Here is a 23,333-nt window from a genome sequence, read left to right on the forward strand (position 1 = left end):
CAAATGTACAATTGAACACCCTTGGAACCCACTGCCATGAAAGGAGACAGAACCTTATCAGCCGTCCCATTCCTTGTGCTCCTCAAAATAGAACTGCTTCTTCCCCCACCCCACCCCACCCCACCTCTGGGGAACTTCCTATCTCCACTTTCATGGTAGGCATCCACTTATTTTTGTTATTCAACCACATGTCACTAACTACTGTGGTTCAACTTTGTCTGTTTGGGTTTTTGTTTACATGCCTGTTAGTTCTCCTGTAATCTAGAGGGTCTCCCCCCCACACCCCTGTCATCTCTTTTTCTTCCCTCTTGCAGTGTATCTGTCTCGTAGAATTCCCTTTGCTTTTAAAATAAGAAAAACATTCTCTTCTATGCCTGGAAGGCTTTACTTGGTTTGATCCCCCAAAGTCTCTCAAGCCTCATCTCCCACTAGGCTGCTTTTTGCTTTCTTTCAACCCATGCCAACCTTTATTCAGTGACCCCAGCCCTTCCCCACACCCTAGCAGGGCTTTCACAAAGGCTGTTCCTCGGCCTGAAATGCTCTTCCTTCTCTTGTGTCTTCCAGTTAACTTCAACTTATTTTTGTATCTCGGTGGGAGCATTCTCTCCTCAGGGAAGCCTGCTCCTCCTTCAGGGAGGTGGCCAATCCACCCCTCCCCTGCAGCCAGAGCCTCACAGCCCCTCCCTTCTCCTGGACAACACAGGTCAAGGTTGCGGTTTTCCATTTGTTTGTAAGATGATATGAGTAATGACCAAGAGCTCCATGAGGATAGGGGTTAGGTCTGCTCTTGCTCACCATTGTTTCTCCACTACAGAGCTGGGTGCCTGACACATAGTAGGTGGTCAATTAAGAATGTGGCTGCCCAGGGAGAGAGACCCAGCAGACATCAACACAATTAGGAGAAACAGACTGAGACTGAAAGCCCTGATTCCCTCAGAGGTGGGAGCCTAAGCAGTGGGCATAGGGGGGTGTCCGGTGGAGAAGAATGGAGAAGAGGGTGGAGGCTCCTCCCAGAACACCTGAGGCCGTGCCAGGGTCCTTCTGCCTACCCCCAGGCCCTAATGCAGGAGCCAGGCCTGGACTGGGACGGCTGGGAGGCTCCTGGGTCCAGCCACTCCCACTCGGGGCCACTGGGGCTGAGCTAAGTGGAAACAAATGTTCTCTGGCTGTTCCCAGCCCAGTCCTGGTGGGCGAGCAGCCCCTCCCTCTCAGCCCCTGCTCCCCTTCCCCTTCCCCTCTCCCTCCTCAGAGCCTCTGCTGACCACCCCCTTCAGTTCTTTCTCCCTTTGATTGATGGGGTGATTGGAAATTTGGGGCATAGGTAGGATTGGGAGATTTGGGAGATGTGGTGCAGGTAGGCTGTGTGGAGAACCTGGGGGGCGTGGGAAGTTCCCTTGGACAAAGGCCCAGAGGGAGTCTCAGAGGAAACCTGGCCTGTGAGGCAGGGATCCAAGAGGTTGATGTGGAAACTGGGCATTTGAGCTCCCCCCACCTTGGCTGGAAAGCGCACTGCCCTCACTTCTGATGGGCTGGAGTGGACTGGAGTGGAGCTAGACAATACAGGGGTATGGAAGGGAGAGGAAGGCGTCCCTTTTTTCTTTCTTCTTCCCTCCATCTCTCTAGAGGGCCAACCTTTCCTCTCCTGGTTCTCCTGGGATCTAGAGACCCAGGGGCCTTGGGAATTCTCAAGTCTCACCACCACCCCGAAGTAGGCAGTTAGGTCCCCTTGCTGGGGGAGGAGGAGGGAAGGCGGTGCAGAGGGAGGGAGAGAGAGGAGGGTTACTGGGAGGGGAAGGGTCACAGGCCCAAATTCCTGGGCTCCTGCAGCTTCAGTCATTCTGCGAAACAAAGAAGCAGAGAAAGTGATTTAGAGACAGATACAAATAGAAACCGAATTCTGGAGATGGGAGAGACGTGAAAAGACACGGGAAGACGGGGAGAGAGGATCCTACAGACGGAGGGCTCTGCTTTCGCCTGCAGCGACTCCGATGTTATCTCTCTCCAGCTGCCTCTCTCCCCATCCCCAGTCTCCACCTCTGCTCCTCCCCCCTCTCCCCTCCCACAGCCAGGCATCCCGGGGCTCCTTCCCCCTCTCTCTTTTGCACCGGGGCCTAAAAGTGGAGTTAAAACGTTCTCAGAACTAAAGGCTGAGCAGTAGAGGAAGAGGTGGAGGGGGCTTGAGTGCCCAGAGAACAGACAGAGGGGGGGATCGGAGTGACAACACCCCCCCCACGCTGCCCCCTTCTGGGTTGCTGTGCTCCAGTCTTCTATGAACACTCCTCCACATGCATGTCTGTGCAGAGGTGGGGTGTGTTGGGGGGCGGGGGTTCATGGGCATGTAGTCTCTAGGGAGGCAGGCATGTGTCTCAGCCTGAGCCAACCCATCTGTGTGTCCATCTGTACCTGTGGGTGAAAGTTATCCAGCACGTCTCGGGAGGGGCAAGGGTGTCCTGTGGTTTCTGTGGGGTTATCAGGACGCCTGTTCCCCCTCAGGTGTGGGTGTGTGCGGGTGTGCACATGTGCACACAGCTTCATCTCTTAGTACCTTGGTCTCTATCCCCCAGCCCTGGTCCATGAAAAGACTTCTAGGGTGAGACTGCGGGCCTGAAGCCTCAGACACATGTGAACTTATCTCTCTAAAGGTTTGGAACGCAGAAAGGCAGAAGTCATTGCTCTGGTTTCTGCCCAGATGCCAGCCAGCCTCTAGATGGGGGTGCAGAGACAGCAACCGAGAGCCAGCAGAGCCCAGGCCGGCCCATCACAGACTCCAGCAGACCCCTCCCCTGCCCCGGTGTTTCTGCAGGCTCTACTGGGCCAACAGATTCTGCAAGGGGACTGGGTGAGGGGAGAGGGTTTAGGGAAGCCAGGGATGGCCAAATATTCTCTAAGATCTGGCCAGAGAGAGTGCTGCAGGAGGGGTGGGGCGATCTGTGTGTGTTTGTAGGAAAGGTGGGGGGTGGGGGCAGAAAGGCCGCCTGCGGGGGAGAAGGCTTCTTGGCAAACGCCCCAGTTTCCTGCGCTGATCCCTGCTCCCTGCCACTGCTCCCAATTCTGTTGTTTCAATAACATCATTTTTATCCACCCCACAGAGAGACTGTGTCTTAGGAGAGGGAGGCAAGGGGCAGGGTTAGGGCATGAGGGGGTGGTAATGGAAAGAGGCTGGGGTCTGGAGACAGCAGGGACTAGATTTGGGGAGCTCCCTCCTCAGGCAGAGGCAGGGCGGTCCCAGAGCCCTGGTCCCCTGATGACAAAGACAAATACATTAAAATTCTTGCCTCGGAGAAGAATGCAGGATAGGGAGAGCATTTCATAATCTGCAATAACAGTAGCAGGGTGGGGGCAGGGGTGGGTAGGGGACTCAGAACCCAGGCAGTGGTTCCCAGGGGTCCGGTCACTGGCCACCTGCAGCCTTTAGGAAGCCCCAAAGCTCTCCAGCTGCCTGTTGAGTACCATCTGGCCTGAGTGGGTACCCAACCCGGGTATGTCTCTGAATGTGCAGCGTCCAGAGTCGGCACTGCCCTGCAGAAACAGCAACTGTGTACAAAATAGGCGCAGGGACCATGGGTGACAGCTGGATGCTATGAAAGGCTAAAATGGGAGGGGGCAACCCTTGGGCCTCATGTCCCTCACTGTCTCCCTCAGCTACCAGGCGACCTACCCAGTGTCCCTTCCCCATCTCTAGAGTGCTCCAGCCTCCTCATCAAAATTCTCTGTACCCAGTACAGGGGATTATTACACTGACACCGTCTCGACACCACAGCGGTGGGGTTGGGCTCACAGAAACCTAGGAGCCTCCCTGTGCACCTAGGGCAAAGTTTCTCCATTTTTGTTCTCCAGTAGCTCATCCATCCTTCCCCAGATCTGCCTCCTTCCCTGAGCTAGGCATCTATGGTCTTCTGTTACAGCCCCTCAACCCCCTAGCTTCGTCTCTATTCACTTGTTCCCCCTCTCTGGGGGACTCAATCTTGCCTTCTCTCTGCTCACCCAAGGATGTTATCTCTCTGGGCAATGGCCTCACTCCCAGAGTTCAGGTGCTATCTCCACCCCAGACAAGACAAGAGCTTTCCTCTGGGTGCCCGAAGTTTCTACTACTTGGGACATCCACACCCACACCCCACCAAGGGTGATGCCATTCTAGATGGTGGTGATAGGGAGACTGGCCCTTGCTGTGGAATGTCCTGCACCACCTGTCCCTAGGCACCCCTGGGGCAAGCAGGCGGAGGGGAGGAGCAGGGACTGTAGCCACTGCCTGTACTGCTTGGCTTGATGAATGGAGCTGTCCCTCCTCCCCACAGGCCTTTGATCTCCCCCCAGTTGGGGGGGGGGCAGGGGCATCAAAGACATTTTTGTGGCATTAGAGAATCAGATAAACGCCATCTCACCTGCAGCTGGCTCTTCCACCCCTCCTGGCCCCGGCCAAGTTGGGGAAGGAACGCGAGGCCCGGCTGCAGCGAGATCTGCCCTCCTTATCTCTTGCGAGTCTGCAATCCCAGCTCTCGCGCTCGCTTACACGTGCGAGCGCTGGGGCGCAGGCCCTCAGGAGGTTCCCCGTGGCTGTCTAATCTCCGCTTCGCAGCCCTCCCCCGAGCGCGGGCTCCGAGAGGAGAGGCGGGGTGGCCGGGGAGGGAGCGAGAGTGCAGGCCTAGGCTTCCTCCTTTCCTCGAGAAAAGGCTGAGAAAGGGGCGTGCAGCGCGAAGGCGGGGCCGGCAGGGGGTGAGCCCTCCTGAGTCCGCCCGGTCCGACGGTCGAGTCGGCGGCACCCCTCCCCGCAGCACCCAGCGCCCCAGGCGCACTTCCTCTCCCGGCCCCCGCTCCAGCATCTCCCTCCGAACCGCCCCCCCCAACTCCCTCATTCCTGGGAAGTTTTCTCTCTTTACAGTCAACAAACCTGTCAAACGTCTCCCTTCCAGCCCGCCCCCCATTCCCCATCTCCCCCCCTCACTCCTCTCCACCCTGCTTCCCCGCCTCTCCTTGCCCCCGACTCTGCGCGGCGGCGGGGGGCTCCCAGTCCGCGAGAGGCGAGAGGCGAAGGGAAGGGGCGAGGCTGGCGGGTCCCGCCGCCACGGGCGCGCTCGGGCCCCGCCCCGGGACCTCGCACCCGCCCTCCGCGGAGCTCCGCGCCTGCAGCCCCTGGGCGCACGGCTCCCTCCCGAGAGTCCCGCCGCCTGTCGCAACTGCCACCCCACCGCCCCCCTGCCCCCCGCCCCCGCCCAGGCCCCGCTCCCCTCCCACCCCCGCCCCCGGCTCTGATTTCTTCTCCCGAGCGAGCTCGGCGGGAGACACAGGCGCTGGCGGCCCCGTCCGCTCTCCGCCTCCGCCGCGCCCTCCTCGCCCGCGATGGGCCCCCCCGCCGCCGCCCGAGCCCTCGCCTCCCGGCCGCCGCCGCCGCCGCCGCCGCGCTCGCCGTGAAGCCCGCGCCCCCGCGCGCACCGGCCGGCCCCGCAGCCTCGCCCCCTACGGCACCGGCCGGCGGCAGAGCGCTCACGATGCTGCCGCCCGCGCCCTCCCTGCTCGGGCTGCTGCTGCTGCTGCTCCTGTGCCCCGCGCACGTCGGTGGACTGTGGTGGTGAGTGCTGCGTCGGGCTGGCTGGCCCGGGGCGGCTCCTGGAGCTCGGGAGCTTCCGGGGGGCTTCGGGACCGACCGGGGGGCTCCGAAACGCGCCCCCGCTGCCTCCGGGCTCTACCTGCGAGCGGAGCCCAGCCCCGGGGCTGCAGGAGAGGTGCCGGGAGGTGCGCCGCTCGCCTGTCTGCCGGCCCCGCCTGGGCCACTTCTAAACTGCCCCTCACACGTCCCTAAGCCTCCGCTCCGCGCTTTCTGCTGTATTTCTTCCTACCTCGCGCTGCACACCCTTCCCCATCCTCCCCCTACTCCCTCCGGTTATGCGCTCAACCCAGGTCCTCAAGGAACTGGCACGTGGGTAGGAAAGAGCTACCGGCTGCACGTGGGGAAGGTCTGTAGTCAGAGCCGAAGAAAAGAGTGTGTGAGGAGGGCCCTGGATTTAGGGGAGGAGGACTGGATTTGTGGGAACGAGAGGAACAAGGTGGGAAGCCACAAGGCTGGGAGGGTCAGATAGCTGCCTCTTGCCCGCCTTACTTTTGCCTGACAACCCCCCAGCTTCTCTCTGAGTGCTCCTTCAAAGTGGACAGTAGCGGCGAGGGGAAGGAAACGTAAAGGGAAACTGAGTCAGGACCCCAGCTTTCTCTACGTCCTCCTCCTGAAGCAAAGAAGAGGAAGAAAGACAGGAAAGGGACCCAGGCGCCCGGCCCTTCCAGACGTGGGTCCGGAATGAAAAAATACAGCTTCGTAGGTACTGGGAATCGTGAAGTGTCCCCGTGGAAGGGAGGGGGAGGCCTGGCCAACCAGGGCTCGGGGACGTGGCCTCCAGACCCGGCCCTACCTAGAGCAGACACCTGTGGAGCTAAGGTCTCGGCAACTTTGAGTCTCGGGGTTGGACAGCAACTGGGAAAGTGGGTGCCGGGCCGGGACCTCTCGGAGATCCGGATCCCGTAGCCTTTTTTCCGCGTCCTTGTCTCCCCAGAGCTGCAAAGACCCGCCCGGAATAGCTGGGTGTTTAAAGAGGAGGGACTTGGACGGGATCGCTGATCATCAGCCAATCCTAAGAGAGCAGAGTCTTGTCTATTTGCATAGCGCCACATCATTGGCTGGATTCTCGACCCTCCACTCCTCCCCCACCCCCGATTTGGAAGGAGAGGTGGGGCAGGCAGATCCCTCTCCTGCAGGGAGATAGGGAGCTGGATGCCCACACAGCGAGCTGCTGGCGGCGATCCCTCCTTCGTGATGCGGGAGAGAAGTCCCTCGGGGGTGTCAGTGAGGGAGCAAATCGAGGATGACCCAGGTCCCGGCCAGAGGACTTGCGACCTTCGATCCTGGCTTAGGATAACTTAGGATAATAATAGTATCAAAAAAAATAATAGTATCAGTTTTGCAATAGACCTGAGATCCAGTCTCAGCCATCTGTTAAGTCTGTGACCTTGGATAAGTCACTTCTCTCTGCGCCTCAACGTCGCAACTGTAAAATTGGGAGACAGCCCCCCCCCCATCTGCGGCTGGATAGGAGGATTAGGAGGGAGGACCTACAAAATGATCTGACGTTGGGAGGTGCTCTGTAAATGTTAAGTCCCCTCTTCCACGCTGCGGGTTCTCCAGACTAGAATCTGTAGGGGTGAAACGGAGGATTAATTTAAGTTTAAAATCCAGAGTCCCAAGCAGAATTTGTCAAGGGATCTCTACCTTGTTTTCCAGACTCATATTTCCTAATTTTGCCCTTTCTTGAGGTATGGAGACAGGCGTCTCTCCCTGGTGGTCCTTGCCCTCCCTCTACTCTTCCTTGTCTCCAAACCATTGCCATCCTTCCAAGTAGAATACCACATCCTCCCTAACACCGTCGCTTTGTATTTCCTCCTCTGCCTTCTGTGTGCTCCCACTGCACCCCACGCATTGGGCCACCAGGCCAGTTACTGCACTTCACTTCCCCTCTGTGGTCCTTCTTCCCTGCTCCTGGAGGGCAGAACCTTTGCCTTTGGGCCCTGGAGGCTGAAGGTGCCGGCGAAGTTTTGTGGAGTGCTGCTGAATTGGTCAATTCAGCTTTCTGAAACTTGTGTCTGTGGGGGTTCCTTGGTTTAGGAGGGGCTGCTGTGTGGGTGACAAGCCAAAGGGGGAAAGACCTGGTCTCTGGGAGACTGACCCTGGAGCTGGGGAAGCAGAGAGTGGGGGAGGAGGTGAGGAGGGCAGGTGTAGGAGAACACAGGGGCCTTCATGGCTGCAGCTGCAGGGGGAGCGGGGTGAAGAGTGAGGGGCTGGGTGATAAGGTGTCCGGCAACTGCCTCTCTCAGCTGCTTCTCAGAAAGAACCTGCCTCTCCCACCTGCACTGGCCCCTTTGCTCTCCTCTGTCTCTGACACTTCATTCCTTTGGTCTGAGCCCAGATTCCTTTCTCAGGATCTTTGACTCTACTTGCTTGTTCTCTTGTCCCTACCCCACCCCACCATTGCTCTCTAAGATCTGGCTTGGGCTGGAGGGCTGGACCCAGCATCCCCAGTGACCTGCCACTCCTTGCCCACCCCTCACCCCTGTGCTGCCCCCCTACCCCAGCTTTACTTTGACTAAGACCTTTATCAAGCCAGGAGCTTCCAGGCTGTTCTCTGATGTCTAGGACCTGCTTGATGGCTCTCTTTATCCTGCTTCTCAGAGAATGCTAGCCAGGCCAGAGCTCTAGCACTAGACAGGAAAGCAGCAGCCCCTTGCAGTCCACTCTGACATTCTAGTAGCAGCCAGAGGGGAACTCTGAGTGACTGGACTGTCCTGAGTAGGAAAGGAGGGTCCTGTAGGGGAGTGATCCAGGTACTGGAATAGGCTCAGGTACTTGGCTCTGGGTTCCAGAAAAGTTTCCCTTTTTTCACCCTCCTCCTCCCTCCCCCTCCATGCAATGCATGCTTTCTAAACTCTGCCTCCGGCCTCTCTGTCTCTCTCTCTCCCATCTGTAACCATATCTTTGTAAATCGCAGAATCCCAGATTCCAGGACATTGGCCAGGCTCTCTTGAGGTCATCTCGTCCAGCCCACTGCCTCCAGGCCATCCAGCCTGCGCTCTGGCCCCGACAGATCCCATTTTGAGAGTGAGGCAGAGAGGGAAAGTCTGCAGCTTCCCAGTCACCAGCTCCCACCCCTTCCAGCCTGCTCTCCGAGCCCTTCCCACCCTCCCCCAGGAAGTTCTTCTCAATGTCTGACCCATCTTTATTTATGCCTTCAATCAGTGGTTGTGGAAAATAGCTCACTCTCACAGAATAGCCAAATCAATCTCCCTTCTCTCTTCCTCTTTCTGTTTTATATTTTCTATGAAAGAAACCCTCCCCCTTGTTCTATGAGCAAAACAGCACCCAGTCTCCCTCCCTTCCCCCATCTCATCTTGCCTTCCCCCTCCCACCCCACCCCGTTATGGAAAAGAAACAGGAACCCAGGAACCAGGCCTGGAGGCCCGAGGACAGCCTCATCTCTGCCCCACAGGGAGTCAGGGAAAGGACCCAGGCTTCTTCCTGACACCCAGGTTTTCCAGCTGAGACCCCACCTCCCCACTCCAGGCTGGGTTTGGCCATCCCCTTCCATGGTGTCTTTATCTGACCCTTTGTGGCCAGTCCTGTGGCTGGCCCCCGTCAAGCTCAGGGTGGGGTGGAGAATGGGGGTGGGGTGGCCACCCAGTACCCCCCTCCAGGCCTCCCGTCTTGGCAGCTTCCCCTGGAGGGAGACAATGAGGCTGTGAGCAGAAAAGGGCAGGGGCAAAAGGAGGCTGACTCTATCCGGGCCAGAGCATGCCCTGAGCCCACCAGAGTCCTGGCACTGTGACATTTCCTGGTGGGGGGGGTGGGCCCCTCCTGCCCCGTTCTCATCGGAAGCCAGGAGTTGGTGGGGGGAGGTCAGTGGGAGGTTTGATCACCAGGGCCCAGCGAGGGGGATTCCAGAATGTGTACTTTGATGGAGAAATGCAGCTGTGGAGGGGATGAGGCGAGGGTGGGGCGGGCAGCCGGCGGCCGTGGTCAGGCTGGCAGCAGGGCGCCGGGCCAGGGAGCAGGAGGCGCTGGGGCACTCAGCAGCCTGTCCCCGGGGGCTGGGCAGAGCGCCCTCTAGCCCGCGTCCTCCTCCCCACGGGGCGGGTGCGGTGAGACCCTGGGTGCTTCCCCCTGGCCGCCTGAGGAGGAGCTGAGGGAGGGAAAGGTCGCTGGGAGGGATCTTCTGTTTTCCACCTGGTGTCCAAAGCTGGTTCCTCCGGCTCAAGCCCTTCATTGAAGCCAGAAGTTAGATCTAGAAAGGACTTGGAGATCATCTAAGCCAGTCTTCTCCCTTCTGGTTGAGAGTCCAGCGAAGTCCGGGGACAAGAGGGGACTTGCCTGAGGCCACCCAGAACGCAGGCATCAGGGCTAGAGCTGGGAGTCCACCTCCAGCTGTGTACCTCGCCCCTGTATGCAGCGAGGGCGGGGGTCAGGAAGGGGGTAGAAGGCCTTCCACAGGCACCTTCTGCTCCCCACCGCCACATGGCTACTCTCCACCTCAGGATGGGAGAGCAGAGACACGTGACAGGTTGTCCTCAGAGGCTGCAGTGGGGGGCTCAGTGTGCCCACTCCTCTGCCCCCCAGCCCTGACTGACAGGGAGCCCCCTCGACTGACGAAGTCCCATCAGGGAAGGGAGAGCCCCTGCGTCTCCCAGGAGCTATGAGAAGGATCACCGGGTGAGGAGGTGGGAAGGGCAGTGTCCAGCACAGGGCAGAGGAAACCAAATTGGGCCAGCGTGGGAGAGGGCTGGAATGGGGTGTCTGGTGGGTGGTGGGGAGGCAGGGGTTAATGGAGCTGGGGCATCACTGGCTTTGATGTGGTGTTTGGGGTGGGGGAAGGGGCTGGGGGAGGGGGAGCAGTAATTATGGAGTTAGACAGAGCAGGACAGGACAGGCGGGCGGGCACAGGCCCGGGCCCAGCCGCCTCAGCAGCCGTCAGGCAACATTTTTTTGCCCCTTCTCCACCACCCACCTCCCCCACCCCCATGCAGCCCCCACCCACAGCCCCAGGGCTCAGGGCTCCCTCTGCTGGCTTCTAGGAGGTGGGGGTCAGACTAGGGACCCTGGGGGTGAGGGTGAGGAAATGGGGGGGTTGGCCATGAGGCCCTTCAGCAGAGGCTGGACATCAAAATGGTCTGTGATCTCCTTGGCCTCAAAAACCCATCTAGTAATTCTCTCTGGGGAAGGGGAGGGTCCTGGAGGGGGGCTTCTGGTCCAGGGGCCCGGCAGACAAGGGAGGATGAAACACAGGGATCGAAGCTGAGCCATAAGGGCAGAGCATTGGAGAAGAGGGTGTTCTCACCAACCCACAAATACTGCCTGCACTCCTACTGCTTGCCCCTTACGGGGCAGGTCCAAGAGATGAATATGGGTGTATGACCAGGAAGACAAAACCCACTTGCTGGGTCTCATTCTCTGGACAGGCTCTTTTCCTGTGCACCAGAGAAGCAGTCAGGTATCATTTATTTCCATTTCACAGTTGTGGAAACTGAGGCTCAGAAGGTGAGGTCTCATTCATTCGACAAATATTAAGTGCCAACCAGGCAAATGGCAGAGCCCAGATCCAAACCCCAGGCTCAGCCTCCCCAAAGTCTGAAGGTGCCCTCTTGATGATGTTATGCTTCCTCGTGACATCTTTGTCTTTAGTATGTCTTCAATCTAAGGGGAGAGAGATAAGATGAGAAAACAAGACAAAATAGTTATGCCACAGGCAGGACAACAAGCACCCCCAAATAAGCGACACCTGAGGCGATGTGGTGGTGGTGGAGTGGCTCCTTGGGGCTAGTGAAGTGAGCTTCGAGATATGCTGGGTCTGATTTTGCTGACTTAGGGGTTGGGAGGGGGTGGCTCTGAGTCCCAAAAGTTTAAGGTGTAATCTGGATGGATGCAGAGTTAGCCAACACTGCTAAGAGTAAGGAAGGGCTGTGTGGAAGAGGGCATGTGGGGTCATCTGAGGTTTTCTGATACCTCATGTGGTCATTTCCCTCCAGCTCCTTTGGTTTCAAAAATATTCACCTAAATTTCTTGGCAGTAAGGATCCCTCCTCTGAGTGACCTCCCTCCCAGGGTCAGTCAACTCCCTCCTTCATGTTCATCTGTATAATGAGGGGAGGGAAGGTGGTAGGGTAGGACTAGGTGACCTCTGGCATTCCTTTGGTTTTCTGAATCTGGAGATGGAAAGGTAGGTTAGGCCAGAACCTGGGGCCCCCAGGGCTTAGATCTACAGATGTTGCCAGTAGGAACTGGCTGGCCCCTAATGCCACCTCACTTGACTCTACCAATGAAGGTCCCTGGGAAGGAGATCTTGGCACAAGCCAAGCCAGTTAAAATGGCCAACCCTAGGCTTGTCCCTTCTTGTCCGCATACTGATTTCTTTTAGGGCTAGCTTCATGTTTTTCTATGCCCAGGAATGGCTATTTGATTAGGATCTCAGATTCTACATACTATGTATTATATATTTCCTACCACAACTGTGCTCCAGTTCCCCAAACATGCAGATGCTCCCAAATGGGCACATCTTCCCTGGGCTGACCCCAGGCCAATGCTGACTCAAAGGCCAAAAAAGAGCTGATTCCCTAAGGAAACAGAAGGGAAGAAAAAAGGGTAAAGGAAGAGGGGAGATGGAGGAGTTGGTTTTTGATGTGAAGTCAAGTGTCAACAGTAGGGGGATAAAGGGAGCTTCTCATGCTACCTCCTCCTGTTTCTGAAGCCCAGAGAGGGACCAACTTGCCCACAGTGGCTCAGCTTACCCAGAATTAACAGAGACCAGGGTATAGAAATGAGGCTTGATGCTTTGTCCAATGCCCCCCTGCTACTCTTCTTCCGGAGTTTTCTTTCCTGTGACTTGGGGATGGGAGCGAGGACTGGAGGGCAGGGAGCAAGCCGGTCCCTTGAGATTCTAGCTGCTACTACTGCCCATCCCTCCTCCTGACCAGCTTGTAAACAAGCTTTGTTCCCAGGCAGCCAGCCAGCCAGCCTGGGGAGCCAGACCCAGACCAGCAACTGACTCTGGGGCAGCCCCTCAACCCTGCAAAGGGCTGGCCCCACCTCCTGGAGGGCCCCACCCTTCCTGCTCCTTCTATCTCTAGCCCCTGGCAAGCAGACAAGGTCAGGGGGCTTTTTGCTTTTCTCCCTGCATACCCCCCACTCTCTCTTGCTTCCCTAGGGTAGGAGGAGGGAGAGGAGAGGGATGGGGTCAGAGTAACCTTGAGAGGATAAGGCCAGTCAACCTTGGGAAAGTAGGGAGTTAGCAGAGGGCAGGGTTGGGGAGGGGAGACTGGGGAGCTTAGTGGCATGGGGGTGGGGTAGAAAGATGAGTTTGCAGAGCCCCAGACTCCCAGGTGGTGGCCTAGACATGCAGGTGGCAGGAAAGGAGCTGGACAGCCATGGGAAGGTCTGCTTGCCTGCCTTTACATCCAGGGTAGGGGTGTGTGGGGGGGAGCTAATTAGGGGTCCGGGAATCACAAATGGATAGGGGCCTGGCCTTGGTGAGTGGGGACATTCTTCTTAGGTGGCTCATTCATTCATTCAAAAACATGTATTAAATGGTGTTCATTGTAGTATTATAGTAATCATTCATAATATGCAAACTTTCATAATAAAAATTGGGGGAAATATGAATTAAGCACCTAAAAATCTGCCATGGGAAGGAAAAGAAAATGCCACTTCTAATTCCCAAGGTGTGCATAGTCTTATCTACTGACCCTATACTACCCTGCTGGAAGCAGCCTCAAATCCTTATTGTAATGAGGTGGATAAGTGGATGGAGTTTGGATAGATGATACGGGGATGGATAGATGGATAGAGAGATAATAGATAGATAGATGATAGATAGATAGATAGATAGATAGATAGATAGATAGATAGAGGCCGATCCATTCTTCAAAGTCATTGGGCCACTGGGAAACAGCTTGGGCTGCCCTACCGTACCTGTGACGCACTGCCCACTACTCTATCCACCACTTCTCTTGGGTTGGGAAAGGGTGGGAGCTGGACCTTCCCAGGCTGTGGTTGGAATACGGTGATGAGCAGGTCTTAAGCGTAGAGGAAGGAGGGCCTGGACTGCATGTCTCTTCACTGAGAAAAGGATCTTGGCTCCAGGAAACGGGTTGAGGGGGCTGACAATGATCTGATAGGGTGGGTTCTGGTAGTGGTGTGGGGAGGAGAGTAGGAGACCTTATAGGATCCATCTTACACATCTTCCTACAACTCTCTTCTCAAGCATCTTTCTCCCCAGCATTGAGAAGTTCTACCTTAAGACCTAAATTCCACTCACTGCTGTTCAAGCCCATTACATCTCATGTTGTGGGGCCAGAACAAGCCTGGGCAGCCTGTACTTGCAGAGCACACGGGGACAGAGGGGGAGCAGCGATGGGCACGAAAGTAGGCCACCATGACCTTTGGCACCTATCTACCAGTTTCCTCTACATTTTCTATCTCCTGGTGCCACTTAGCCCCACCCAAGGAGTCTTTTCCTGCTCTCTGCTGAAGGCTTTTTTGTATGATCTCAAGTGACTCTCAGATCCAAGTACTCCAAGCACTCATTCCTACAGCAAGCACGGGGATCCCAGCTAAGCCTTCAAGAGCAATCTCATTAAAGTGGTTCCACTCAAGGAGCAACTGGGTGGCTCAGTGGTTGAACATCTGCCTTTGGCTCAGGTCATAATCCTGCGGTCCTGTGAATTGAGATCTGCATCGGGCTCCCTCCCGCAGGGAGCCTGCTTCTCCTTATTCCTAGGTCTCTGCTGCTATCTCTGTGTCTCTCGTGAATAAATAAATAAAATCTTAAAAAAAAAAAGCAACTCCACTCAAGAGTGAAAACCTTAACCTTCGAGGGTCTTATACATGGAAACCAAATAACAGCTCTCCTCTTAGGTGAAACAAAGGCTAGGAACGGAAGGATTTCTGAAAGTGTACAGAACTTCCCATGAGGTCTTGACCCGCCAAGCCAAACGGCCTTCCCTTTCCCCAAACCAGTTATGTCACAACCAGTGGCGTCAGGGCTTGGCTTGCTGCCCTGCTGCTCTGAAAATGTCACAGACCCCAGAACAGAAGGGTCAGTGTCACTTACTTCACATTAATGCTTCAGCACCTCGGTCCCCAGCTATTTCCTCCTGCTCTCCAGTTCAGAGAGACAGAGGATATCACAGCGTGAGGGCCCACCTGAGAGATCAAAGCCCAACCTTCCCATATTACAGAAGGACAAACTGAGCTACAGAGGGAGTGAGTGTGACTGCCTTCAGAGCTTCCCTTCCCTAGCCATTCTAAAATCTTGCAGCCTTCTACATCCCTGGGATTGCCCCTGCTTGCTAGCCCCAGGGCTGTTCAGCTGACAGATCCAGCTTGTCCAACTAATGCCAGATCCTTCTTTGATACAACTTTTGCCTACTTTTCTTTGTATTGCTTTATGATTCATACTGTTTTTTTACTTCGACAGTTTTTGTGATCTTCCTCCTGTTAATTTCTTCCTTGTCTCCCTTTTGCGGCAGGCCAGTGCCAGGTGCCTTCACCTTGAGTCAAATTCCTATAAGGATTTATGAATGAAGATGTGCCCAGAAGGACAAGACCGAATCCTTGCCCGATAGCAATTTCAGTCTAAAATCTAGTTGGGGGGGGGGGCATGGAATGGTTAGAGAACCAGTTAGGACAATCTCAAACGCAGCTGGAGTGGGGCGAGAGAAGAAGCACATCCCAGCTCTTAGCCCTGGGCTGTCCGGGCGGTCTCCCTCCCCCTCCCCCTCCCCCCAAGCCCTCTGAGTCATTCCTTGGCCCTGCTGTTCGTTGCTTTCCAGGGCGGTGGGCAGCCCCCTGGTCATGGACCCTACCAGCATCTGCAGGAAAGCGCGGCGGCTGGCAGGGCGGCAGGCTGAGCTGTGCCAGGCTGAGCCAGAAGTGGTGGCGGAGCTAGCCCGGGGCGCCCGGCTTGGGGTGCGAGAGTGCCAGTTCCAGTTCCGTTTCCGCCGCTGGAACTGTTCCAGCCACAGCAAGGCCTTCGGGCGCATCCTGCAGCAGGGTCAGTGTGGGCCGAGCACCCAGGGGGCTCCTTTTTCTTCGCTAGGGGATCAGAGGGGTGTGTGTGGGGGGAGACTGCCTGAGCCCCCATCTGTCCCAGGGGCCTGTGGGCACCCTGCCCTGACTCTGTCTCCCAGCCAGGCCGCCTTGCCCACCGCATGCAGCACCGCACGCCACCGCGCACCCAGCACCCCTCTCCGTCCTGGGGGGACCCGCCCTCGAAGCCTGGGTGCTGCCTGCTGACTGCCCCCTCCCTGCGCCCGCAGACATCCGGGAGACGGCCTTCGTGTTTGCTATCACGGCTGCAGGCGCCAGCCACGCGGTCACGCAGGCCTGCTCCATGGGTGAGCTGCTGCAGTGCGGCTGCCAGGCGCCCCGCGGCCGGGCCCCGCCCCGGCCCCCTGGCCTGCCCGGCACCCCGGGGCCCCCAGGGCCCGCCAGCTCCCCTGACGGCAGCGCCACCTGGGAGTGGGGAGGCTGCGGCGACGATGTGGACTTCGGGGACGAGAAATCGAGGCTCTTTATGGATGCCCGGCACAAGCGGGGTCGCGGAGACATCCGTGCATTGGTGCAACTTCACAACAATGAGGCAGGCCGTCTGGTGAGTGTGGGCAGGGGTGTGTGAGTCAGGGAGGGTGTGGGTGATGGTGGGGTCTGTGGGAGCATATCTGTGGAAGTGTGAGGAAGTGGAGGGGTGAGCGAGGGCATATGTGAAGGAGAGCCGGCTTGGCAGAAAGGGACCACTTGGGAAGATGGGCTGGGGGCATGGACAGGCATGTGGGAGGTAAGGTGCCCAGCTGAGAACAAGGAGTCCCTTGAGACGCCTGGGAGGGCCTGGAGCTGGTGGTCTAATGGGCAGGGTGAGAAGGAGACACCCAGGGAAGAGAACTTGGGGCCTTTAGCAACCTCCAAGAGCCAGCAGATGGGGCAAAGCTTGAGGTATGTAGAGATCCGGTTGCCAGGGCAGGGACAGAGGAGGGTGACAAAAGCTGAAGATGAAAGAAAAGAGAAGTTGTGGCAAAGGCATGGGGTCTGGAGGTGGAGGAGTCAGGAGAAGTGAGGGCGGCTTGGCAAGGGGCTAGAACAGGCCTGACGAGGTGGAGGCAGGCTTGGAAAGGTGTGAAAGACAAAAAGTAGATACTGGTGAAGGTGGGAGGGAATCAGGCAGGAGCCAAGAAAGCTGTGACTGAACCTGAGTACTTGCCAACTGGCTGCCCACCAAGCCCAGAGTAGGCCCTGCTTGGGACGCTGGCAGTCTCCCTTTCTCTCCGCAAGAAGGAGGGCCCCAGGAGCTCCAGTTTAGGGATAAGAGCTGTCAGGGTCAGATGTTTCCAGGAGGGGATGTGAGAAAGGAGACAGGCCTGGGAAGGGGAGGTGGGGGCACACAAGTCTGTAGATTAGGTTCGAGCTTCCAGAGATGATCTTCCTGGGTCATCTGACACCATAAATCTCTAGTGAGGTTGTAGCAAATAAGGGGCAGGAGTTCTGGCTTCCAGCTCCCAGGAATGCATTGACAGGGGGCCCTCCCGCACCCTATGCTTCAGTTCTAGGGTGCTCTAGGGACACCCTACACACATCCGGTGTCCTCCAGGGTTCAGGCCTGAGGCATCAGGCAAGGGGTAAGAGGGGACCCAGAGAGGAATGTCCAGACAGGCCCACATACCTGTCAGAGAGGGTTGGGGAGGGGTGGCAGGGGCAGACGCCCAGGAGGCCCGCTCTGCGGCTCTGCGGCTCTGCTCAGCCCTGCCTGGGGCTCGTGGGGCAACAACGGGCAACAACGAGGGGGGCCGGCCGGGTTGGCAGGAGGAGTAGAGCCCGACAGCTCCAAACCCTCCTCTCTGTGCTACACACTGCGCCCCCTCCCACCCCACCCCCACTTCTGTTACTCTTCCATTTTTATCATTTTTCCTTCTCCGGGATCCTCTCCACCTTGCCCTCTACTCCTTCCTCTCTTCCTTCCACCCCATGCTCCCCACCTTACTCTAGGTCGGTCCTCTGGGCGGGCCTTCCCAAACCACGCACCCCTCCCCTCTGTCCCCATCGGCCGCTCCTTCGCTCCCCCGCAGGCCGTGCGGAGCCACACGCGCACCGAGTGCAAGTGCCACGGGCTGTCGGGCTCGTGCGCGCTGCGAACCTGCTGGCAGAAGCTGCCCCCGTTCCGCGAGGTGGGCGCGCGGCTGCTCGAGCGCTTCCACGGCGCCTCGCGCGTCATGGGAACCAACGACGGCAAGGCCCTGCTGCCCGCCGTCCGCACCCTGAAGCCGCCGGGCCGCGCCGACCTCCTCTACGCCGCCGACTCGCCCGACTTCTGCGCGCCCAACCGGCGCACCGGCTCTCCGGGCACGCGAGGCCGCGCGTGCAACAGCAGCGCCCCGGACCTCAGCGGCTGCGACCTGCTGTGCTGCGGCCGCGGGCACCGCCAGGAGAGCGTGCAGCTCGAGGAGAACTGCCTGTGCCGCTTCCACTGGTGCTGCGTCGTGCAGTGCCACCGCTGCCGCGTGCGCAAGGAGCTCAGCCTCTGCCTCTGACGCGCCGCCGGCCCCCCCCCCCCCGCGCCCCGAACTGCGCGCCCTTCGGCGTCTGCGGGACCTCCGGACCCCAGCGGGGACCCTGCCCAGCTTCTCCCAGGCCTCCGGAAACTGAGAGGCGGCGGGGCTGGAGGTGAAGGCCCAGGGCACCCGAGTACCCCTCCTCCCTCCGGGATGGAGTGCTCTTGGGCCTGCTGTGGGGGAGACTATGCAGTCGCCCTCCTGCTTTGGCCGCCTATGGAAACCAAAGAGCCAGGCTCTAGGCCTCTGGATGCAGGACTCCTTAGAACTGTTGGCCTCGGGGTGGGTGGGTGAGTTTAGTATCAATAAAGGTATTTAAACCCATAGGACTGGGTCCACAGTTTGGGAGGGGAGCTTGGGGCTGCCATGGGGCCAGGCTTCGCAAGAGGTGTGTAAAGGAAGATGGCTTTGACAAAACTAGCAACTCAGGGGTATTTCTTAGGTCCCTATATCTTCCCATCTATTGGATTAGGCTCTCCTGGCAAGGTGGTGAAGAGTCACCCTTGTCGCATCTCTCCAGCCTGGATCTGCAAGCAGGGGGAAGACCTAAGCCATCTCTCCTCAAAGGAACAGACTGAACAGGTTTAGGAAAAGAAGACCAGAAGCCTCTGGTAGTGTATTCAGCTCTCAGATCATCCCTCATCTTAGTTCTAGGGGACTGTGACACCTTTACCTGCTCTTCTGTTTCTGTGACCCCTGAGGAATTCGAGGGTAGATCTTTAGGGCCACCCAAGCCCGTAGGATTAAAGCACTTTATCAACTGTAGAATGTGATGACACTATGTTATTAGTAACACCAGGACTTTGTTACCATCAAAACTAACTTCACCACCTTAATGTTCAAAAGACTGCCCAGAACAGCATTTCTTAATCACACTCAGAGGGGGGTGAAGCAAAGTTGTCCCAAGGTTTCTCTTGGCACCCAATCACATTTCCTTCCTTCTGGTCCTTTCTCAGCAAGCTGATGTTGAGGCTGAAGTGACAGAGAAGAAAGGTTTGGGATTCTGGATTCTCCAGAACTAAATCCAGAGGATGGGGGAGGGCATAGCCAAATGGCTGGGATTCAGGGCCCCCAATCTTCCCACAGCCCAACCACTGCAGTGGACAATGACTGCCCCACCTGGTTGTGTGGGCAAAGCATGAGCTTTGGATTCAGGCACTCTGGATTTGAAGCTGCTGCTATTGTAGCTGCTTAGAAGGTTACAGAGCCTCAGTGTCTCTAGCTGTACAATGGGAACACGGTTGTGTTTCAGTTATCCATTGTTGCATGACAAACAACCCCAAACTAATTATCTGTCATGATCCAGCGGGTTAGAAATTTGCCAGAACTCAGCTTGGTGGCTCTGCCCCTTATGGCTGAACTATTGGCTGTAGTCATTCACTTGGCCACCTCCTGTGGTGGTTGGGCTGGGCTGGACAGTTTAAGAGGCTCTCCTCATAAATGATTTTTTTTTGAGATGTGGAAAGCACTTAACACAAAATTTGGCACAATGATTTATGTCAAGCTTATATTTGATAAATGGCAGTTACTGTGGGAATGAGGATAGAGAGCTGATTCTCTCAGGGCAGACCCTGAGAAGATACCCAAGTCAAACTAGCTTAGGCTAAAGGAATGAATTATTGGAAAGATAATTAAAAAGGGAATTGTTTACCTAGGAAGTCCAGGGGTAAGACTGAATTCAAGCACAACTGAACTCAGAGGGCCAAATGATGTCATAGGTCTTACTCCCCTGTCTTCTTCCCTCACCACCATCCCCAAGTCTATAGTTTCTAGTTTATCTCTGCTCCTCTTGTCATACTGTCCTCAGTATCTCCTGCTGTTGATAGACTTGCTCTAAATGTCAGCCCTATGTCCACATTCTTAGAGCTGGTGGTCTAAAAAAGAATGGCTTTCCCAGCAAAAGTCCTAAGGAAGACCCTGATTTGGTCAGCTTGGGTCACTTGCCCATCCCCAAACCAATACATCCAGGAAGATGTATTACCAAGACTGGGGCTGGCTCCAGCCTCCTGGAGACCACAGGTATTGGGGGCACAAGGAGGAGATGACAGTTTTTCAAATGAAAAGAAGAAAGAAGTTTTTCAAATGAAAAGAAGAAACTTGTCCTGGATGTAAGAGACGTTAACCATGGTTTCCAGTGCATCTGGCTTCCCTCCCCACAATGCCTCTGCATTCCCCCTTGACCTCGCCTGGTTCAGCCCTCAAGAATCACATCAAGACCACTACAGAGAGGAGGGTATCAGGCCACAGTGGGAAGGAAAGGGCATCTGAGTTCCTGCCTCCTCCTGGCTCCTTTAGGTCAAATGCCTGGGCTTCAAGGAAGAGTTGTGGAGAATCTGAACTCAGGACCTCTCTACTCAAAGGGGTTTGGATAACCTCTCAAGGGGGAGAATGGAATTGGCATCATGGGCCACATGGAGGAGAAATTAAGCTCCCTAAGGGTGGGGTTTATATTCACAGCTCTGCCTTCCCCAGAGCTGGGTTCATACAATAAATAAATAAGTAAATAAGTAAGTAAGTAAATAAATAAGTAAATAAATAAATAAATAAATAAATAAATAAATAAATAAATAAATAAATAAACTAACTCCTGCACTTCTCTCGGAGACCACAAGAGGGTGCACAGAACCCAACTTCCCTGTTAACAGGGCCCAACAGGACCTGCAAGACATCTGGGGAGCTCAGGGAGGGAGGAGGGGGGGCAGGAGAGGGTGGGATGAAAGGAAGCAGGGAGACCCAGGGACAGCTTGGGTCAAGTTGCTGGGGTTCCAGACTGTTTGGGACCTCTGAGCTGACCCAGACCTAGGGCTGGGACGCTTGCCTCCCCTTCTCTATCACCAGGTCCTGGGGAGTGGTGGAGAGTGGGTGATGCTGGACTCCTCCATGATGCCACAGAAGGAAACCGAGGCAGCAGCTTGAACTTACACTGCCCCAATCAGGTGAAAAGGAATTCAGAGGAAGTAGCATGATTCGGTGGGGGGAAAAAAAAAGGCCTAGTATGCTAGCTTGACCTTGACCAAGGTAGTTCGTCTCTCTGAGCCTCAGTTTCCCATCAAAAACAGAGGGTGTCTGATAGCTTCTGGTACCTTGTAAGAGGGCATTACCCTCTTCAAACTGCTAGTTGTGTGCTAGCGGTCCCTCTTCTGTGGCCAAGCCCCGCAGGAGTCTGGAAACACCTTCTGTGAAGGGTGCGCACCTCACTATTTTGGCCATTATCTTGGTCATCTCTAAGCTCAGAGACAGCTCTGTGCTCTTGCACTGCTGCCTTGGAAGAAGGCTGGGCACAGAGCTCAGAAATGCCCCATCACCACCACCCCCTTGTTCACTCAGCTGCTCAGCCCCAGGCAGTCTGAGCCATGAAGGTTCCCTGCTGGCCGGGTGGTGGGGGACATGTGGTACCGGGGAGATGGGGGAAGAGCACAGAGGCGCCCCAGATGTGTGCATGACCACATCAGGAACAGCCAGAATGCAGGCAGATGGGTGGGGAAGCTGCTGGAAAGCCCGTGATCACCCGGAGGCCAAGGGCTCATTTCCCCTTCCTGCTGATGACCAAACATACTAAGAGTTTGGGGACCAAAGGAGCAAGTTATCCCCCCTTACCTTGCTGAGAGGCGCTGGTCTCTGCAGCCGGAAGAATAAGACAAAGAGCTCCTTCACTGGTGTGGGGCTCCTTCCCTCTCCTCTTCACCAAGATAGACTTCTGCAGAACCTCGGATCGAGCCTGGCCTGGTCTGGGCTGGGGCCATGAGGGTCCCACCTGTTCGCACCCTGGCGCCTCCCCACACCCTCCCTTTCCCTGCAACCTCCTCCAGAGTTGCCACAGCTGGAACCATTCTCGGAGCTGCCTTTCATCCCTGGTGCTCCCCCCACCCCCAGTGGCCCCTATATAATTGTGGTCTCAGCTGGCGGCTGCGGGGGCTGGGGTTGGGCTGAGGGCCAGGGCCCAGGGCAGGGCCAGGGTGGGGACTGGGGGCTGCTGATAGGGGTTTGCCCATGGCAGGGGTCATTTGGGACTGGAGCTCCAGTTGCAGACACTCTTTCTGGGCCTCATCCCCACATACGCCAAGGTTGTGTGCCTCCATATACCCTCTCCTCCCTGTACTGAGAGGTGCCCCAGGCTTGGGCACTTTGAGACCCTCCTGATGTTGGGCCAGAACTACCCCCCAGTGTAAACAGGACTTGAGAACCATTATTTGCCTCCTGGGGTTTTCAAAGAAAGGGCCCCTGCTCCCTCTCTTTTACACCTCTATACCTCTATATTTCATGAGCAGTAGAGTGGGGTGGGGAGCAAAGAGACCTTCTCTCGGCAGAGGCAGGTCAAAGGAAAAAAACATCAGCCCTTCACAGCAGCTCAGCAGAATTTCCCAAATGTGGTCCTCACAAAAATCACTTGAGATACCAGCTAGAAATGTAAGCCCCTAGGCCCAGCCCCTGGACAGGCTGGTTCGGCTGCATGGGCCCCAGAACCAGTATTCCCCATGACAGCTTACATATGATGCACCAGGCATGGAAGGGCTAGTATGAGCACTAACTGGGGAGTAAGGAGGTCATGAACACATTCCCTGTTCCACCTTGGGCCTCTTCCTAATCCTTTTTGGGCCTCAATTTCCCCAACAGCCAATGGCCACATAATTCCCCAGCCTGGCTTGTCCTTGTGATGCCCTCTGCTGAGCCTGGTCCTGCCCTATCCTTCCCCATACTCTTCCCAACTCTAGCCAAGCCATCTCTGTCCCTTCAGCAGGGCGAAGGAGAGCGGAGTGGGCAGGGGGCAGCCAGGGTCAGACAAGGCTCTGGCTGACGCAGACTGCTTCCTGCCCCCGGCTGTTTTCCTGCTGTCCGGCCAGACTGCTCCCCCCACCAATGCCCCACCCCCACCCCCCGCAGCCTCAAGCCCTTAATTCCTGACAGCTGCGGTGGCTGCCGGCAGAGATGGGGGGAAAGGGGGGGGAGGATGCCGTCAGCCTGCTGTTGCTCAGGCTGCCCCCACCACCTGACAGTCTGGGGACAGGGAAGGCCCCACCCCTCTCCAATTCCCTAGGGATGGGCAATTCCAGGAATGGGCCCCTTTTGTCTCAGAGCCCAGAGTTTGTCCTTAAACCAGGAGAGGACAATGAGGTTGGGAGGGAGGTGTGTGTATGTAGAGTGGAAGACTTGTGCCCATTTTACAGAGGAGGATGCTAAGGGCCCAAGTTAGAATCAGAAACAGAAGCCAGA

At 56.6% G+C, this 23,333-nt stretch overlaps 1 protein-coding gene across 1 annotated transcript; it reads left to right on the plus strand.

Annotated features, from left to right (window-relative positions):
• Positions 1 to 5,284: 5,284 nt before the first annotated feature.
• On the plus strand, positions 5,285 to 18,446 carry WNT6 (Wnt family member 6). The gene is made up of 4 exons (XM_055345647.1): positions 5,285 to 5,566; positions 15,354 to 15,574; positions 15,840 to 16,174; positions 17,640 to 18,446. Exons 1-4 carry the CDS (start codon positions 5,487 to 5,489, stop codon positions 18,099 to 18,101), a joined length of 1,098 nt encoding a protein of 365 aa, XP_055201622.1. The 5' UTR covers positions 5,285 to 5,486; the 3' UTR covers positions 18,102 to 18,446.
• Positions 18,447 to 23,333: the final 4,887 nt, after the last annotated feature.

This window comes from Nyctereutes procyonoides, unplaced genomic scaffold, assembly GCF_905146905.1.
Source record: "Nyctereutes procyonoides isolate TBG_1078 unplaced genomic scaffold, NYPRO_anot_genome, whole genome shotgun sequence".
Lineage (NCBI taxonomy): Eukaryota > Metazoa > Chordata > Mammalia > Carnivora > Canidae > Nyctereutes > Nyctereutes procyonoides.